At 54.9% G+C, this 4,632-nt stretch overlaps 1 protein-coding gene across 1 annotated transcript; it reads left to right on the top strand.

Moving 5' to 3' along the window:
* Window positions 1-728: 728 nt before the first annotated feature.
* LOC106884985 lies at window positions 729-2,932 on the top strand. The gene is made up of 2 exons (XM_014936784.1): window positions 729-1,124; window positions 1,226-2,932. Exon 2 carries the CDS (start codon window positions 1,286-1,288, stop codon window positions 2,714-2,716), a length of 1,431 nt encoding a protein of 476 aa, XP_014792270.1. The 5' UTR covers window positions 729-1,124; window positions 1,226-1,285; the 3' UTR covers window positions 2,717-2,932.
* The last annotated feature ends 1,700 nt before the right edge of the window (window positions 2,933-4,632 follow it).

Here is a 4,632-nt window from a genome sequence, read left to right as displayed (position 1 = left end):
TAAGGAGTAGTATTGGCTCATGAATTACAGTCTCCCTGTCAGCTGCAGAGTGTAAGAAGCCATCTCTGCCAAAATACTCCAAAGCAGACATTTCTCCAGAGCAAGCTGAGCAAAACAAACAAGCCGGGCGATGAGCTAAAGGTTTTTAAAACCTGAATTAATTCTGCAATTAAACAGGAAGGAGAAAAAAAGAGGGGGAAAAAAAAAAAAGACAGGTTGTTAAGGCAGGTTTTGGGGAATGCAGTGTGCAGGGAACAGCTTGTGGGGAGGACCCTTGGGGAAGGCTGGGGGCGATGTGGGAGGACGATTTTGGGGGGCACAGGGTATGGAAGGCAGTGTGGGTGCCCAGCTAGGGGGAGGATGTGGGGTGGGGATGGGAATGGCAGGCTGTGGGGCAGCAGTTGGGTGATGTGGGGTGGGAATGGCCTCTATGGGGCAGTGGTGGTGTGGAGTGGGATGGGGATGGCAGCTGTGGGGCAGCAAAGGGTGAGAGGGGTCAGGCCAGAGGGAGTTGTGTGGCCGTGTGGCAGTATGGTGGGGACCAGCTCGTGGGTCATCTGTGGGGCTGTGGGCATGGTCTGGGAGTAGCAGTGGGGCTGGGACACACACACACACCAGGCAGCAGTGGGTCTGGTTGGTGACCTCACAGTGGTAGGGGCTTCCAGAGAGCAGGGGTGGGCAGAGGAACCCTCCCGTCCCACACCACCACCACCACCCTGCCCCATGTCACCACCAGCTGCCTGGTGAGCCCCTGCCATGGGGAGAATCCGGCCGCCATGCCCCAGGCAGAGCTGCTGGGGGGCGAGGGGGTGAGCAGCCAGACCTTCCTGACCCTTGGTGGACACGAGAGAGCCCGTCCTGCCCACATCAGCCCTCAGGCCAGCAAGGAGGTGTCAGACAGGAGCCACCTTTGGAGCAAGACGTCTCTGCAAGAAACCTCAAAGTCCCCTGCGTCAGCGTCAATACAGAGAATAAAGCAGAAAACAGGGTGGAAGAGGAAATTTCAGCCATGCTTCCTGAAATGTCTTCAGTAGAGTGTCAAGTGTCAGGGACTAGCAGCCGGCAGACGTGGGGACAGGAGCACCATCAGGGCAGCCAACACCTCGTGGGACCAGAACCAGCAGGTGACAACCCAGAGCCGGGGGTGCAAGAGGCCCAGGGGAGCGGGGGCTCGCAGGGTAGGGTGGGTGGCATGGCTCAGCATCCCAGCAGCCTTTCCCAACAGCGGGACTCCTGCCACAGCTGGCAGCGGGTCTCCAGCGGGGGCAGCTGGCAGTCCCTGGGGATGGAGCCCTGCCCGGGGGACCAGCCCTGGCAGAGCGGGTGGCAGCCCCAGCGCTGGGACTCCCAGCTCAGTGTGGACTCCATGGAGAGAGCGGAGCGAGCCCAGGGCACCGCCTACAGCCCTGAGGAGGGGGCCATCTGGATCAGCAGAAGGACCACCAGAACTGTGACCAACAGGAGCCAGCAGACGAGCCGAGTGTGGAGCCAGAAGGCGGAAAACCCGAGGTCCCCCGCTCAGAAATCTGCCACCAGCATCGGTGCAGAGACCAGGTCGGTGAAAGGGGTGGGAAAGGAAATCTCAGATATCTGCCTCGAAACAAGGAGCCAGCCAGCAAGGCAGGAGTCGCGGCGTGGCAGCCAGCTGGCACCAGGGCAGGGATCGTGGTGCGGCAGCGAGAAGGTGCTGGGGTGGGATTCCCTGCCTGGTGGCCAGCAGTCCCCAGCGCCGGCGTCGTGGCATGGCAGCCAGAAGGTATCAGGGCAGGACTTGTGTTGGAGCAGCCAGCACTCGTTGGGGAGGGACTCGTGGTGGGGCAGCCAGCAGACATTTGGGCAGGAGTCACGGCACAGCGGCCAGAAGGTACCACCAGAGCAGCAGTCTCAGCCCCAGCAGCCTGGAGAAAAGAAACTGGAGCTATCTGAGAAACCCTCTCATGGTGGCCTGCTGCTGGTGCTCCAGCTGCAGTGCAAGAACCTCCAGGGGATAGAGGTTTTGGTGGAGGAGCAAGCGGCTAAACCTTGGAGGAAGAGAAGTCAGGAAAGAGTCGAAGGTGGCACCTTGCAGCTGTCCCAGGGCTCCATGGCTAAGCAAGGGGAAGCGTGGCAGACCTTCAACCTCTTCTCTCAAGAAGGAGGGACCTGGACGGGCAGAACAGGGAGAATTCTGATCAGCTGTGATGAGGAAACTGGTAAGACTGTGATCCAGAGCATCCACAAAACATCTCAGCACCCTCCAGGACAGCCATCCCAAAGCGAAGGGGTGACCAGCATCCCCAAGGAGAGCGGTGGAGCAGACACAGAAAAGCTGAAGGTGGTGGGACAAGGGTCCTGGCACAGTGGTGGGACAGACAGAGGTGGGGAAGCTGCCTCAGAGCTCCCAGCTGCCTCCCAAAGACCTGGGGGTCTACTGAGCATGGCCGTAGCCGTGGAAATGGTTCACGAGGCTCAGCAGACCCACAGTGTTATTACTCTGGATGAAGGACTCTGGGTCAGGAGGCGAACGGGCAAATTGCTGCGGGACAAAAGCCAGCAGACCAGCATCTCTGCCCTGCGGAAGAGCAACAGCGGGGTGCAGGAGCAGAGGGGACGGGGGGGCAGCAGCTTGGGGCAGCAGGAGGGGGGTGAACCCCAGAAGCGCCCATCAGAGCTGGAGGTGCCAGAACCTCGTCGGAGAACCTCCTCACGCAGCAGCCAACTGTCTGGCCACAACTGATGGGGAACAGCCAAAGGAACCCCAGTGTGACCCCCAGCTGTGAAGGGTGGCTGGGCTCTGGGTTGCAGAGGCTTGAAGAGGAACCGGGCAACGAAAATCTGTGGGGCCATGAGGTACTGAAACCATCATCTGGGACGGGACAGGAAAAGTGAAGAAAAGCAAAGACAAAAATCACAGCAAAGGAAAAATTGAGCTGCAAGGTGTCAAAAGGAATAAACCCACATAAAGCAGAAAAAAAATAATTAAAAAAAAAAAGGAACAGCCCTATGTAGTCACTGAAGTCACCCTCATTCCCTCTGTCTGCAGGTCACAGTCCTCTGTCCCACCCTGCTTGCCCAGGCACGGGGCTTTGCTCTGCGGTGGCGGTGGGGTTTGCTCTCCTGCAGCCCCCGCCATGCACTGCTGCTGGAGAACAGGCTCCACCAGCACCCAGCCTCTGGAGCTGCCAGCTCCTCCTCTCCTGAAACAGCCCTGCTTGTCCTTCAGCCTCTCCTTTTCCACTTTTTCACTCGTAAATGGGGACAAGAACACTTCCCTTTCTCTTGTGCTTTACTGGGATGATAAAAACCTCAGGAGAGCAGCCGTCTCTCCCTCTGCGCACGCTGAAAGCAAAGGTCTTCTAAACCCCGCAGAGACCTTTGGCTGCGTGGAAAGGTGCCTGGAATTCTTATTCTGTCGAGAAATACCTTTTCTTCGTGGACCAGACTCGGGCATCCTCTCCCATGGCGGTGGCTGGGGCAGGTGTGTGGTGTGTGACATGGAGGGAAGGGGACGGGGACGGGGGGGATGCTCAGCCCCAGCCAGAAATTCAAAATGCAACCCCAACAGGGCTTTTCAGAGGTTGCTCTAAATCCAAAGCAAACCCTCTGTTCGTAGCATCAAGCTTTAAAGCACAAACCTTGACACTTTATATTCCAGAAAGAAAACAGAAAGTCCTGGGGGTTATTATTGTGTTTTTCAGCTCCCGTGACTCCAAGCCAATTTCATGAACATTGGCAGCCTTTTGACTTAATTTCGTACGCTTAGATGTGGTTTTAGTTCTGACTTTATTTCTGAAGGGCTACATAGTGCTTTTGGTTTCCTTTCTCCAACCTGGATTTTTATGTTTTTATGGATTTTAAAGGAAATTTACAGCAGCACTGAGCTACTGTTTTTTGAAGTGGGGGATTCAGGGAGAAGTCAGCATGAAAGTGTAGTTTGTGTTGGCAATCTGCATCCGACTTTAAAACGCAAGTCCAGCTGATGTTTTGAAGTTCTACTAAAGACAAATTGTTAGAAACCTGTAGCATGACATGAAAGTAACTAGAAATATACACAAATCCAAAACAGAAATTATAAGTACAAAAGACAAAAGTATTCCTGGATGAGGGCTCCCCAGGTTACTGCCAATCTTCCAGCTGTGCCATGAGCTGCCACTGCTGCACCCTTATCCTCCAGCTTCAGGCTGAGACCTCTCTTTATAAGGCAGTTTTCACCAGTATTGATCAATTACTGAGTTTTGTGGGACCCATTTGTGTCTGGGAGCCAGTGCCTCAATCCAGAGCTCATAAAATCATCTTGCTTTCAAACAACAATGATGCCTAAGCAGCGAACTGCACACTCACTCCCAAAAATATTGGGGTAGAATAGTATTCTTGTGGGGTTTACCATTAAACTGACAGAACAGAGGGTTAATGGGGTTTTTGCACTATTAAAGCTGATGTGACCATAGTGGAAGGGCAAATGAGCTCCAGTCCAGGCTGCCCATCGGCTGAGGCTCTCAAAGTTCAGCATTTCCAGAATTAGGATCTCCAGACAGTTCTTTGCAGGCAATGGGTGGAAAAATGGAAGTGTCCCTGGGAGTATTGCTATGCAGCTGGCAGTCGAAACACATTAATTGGAGATGCACCAGATTTTGATTTGGAGGACCCTCTTGC

This window comes from Calidris pugnax, unplaced genomic scaffold, assembly GCF_001431845.1.
Source record: "Calidris pugnax isolate Ruff unplaced genomic scaffold, ASM143184v1 scaffold10, whole genome shotgun sequence".
NCBI classification, from domain to species: domain Eukaryota; kingdom Metazoa; phylum Chordata; class Aves; order Charadriiformes; family Scolopacidae; genus Calidris; species Calidris pugnax.
The sequence above is the reverse complement of the archived record's forward strand: the minus strand, read 5'-3'. Positions and strand labels throughout refer to the sequence as shown.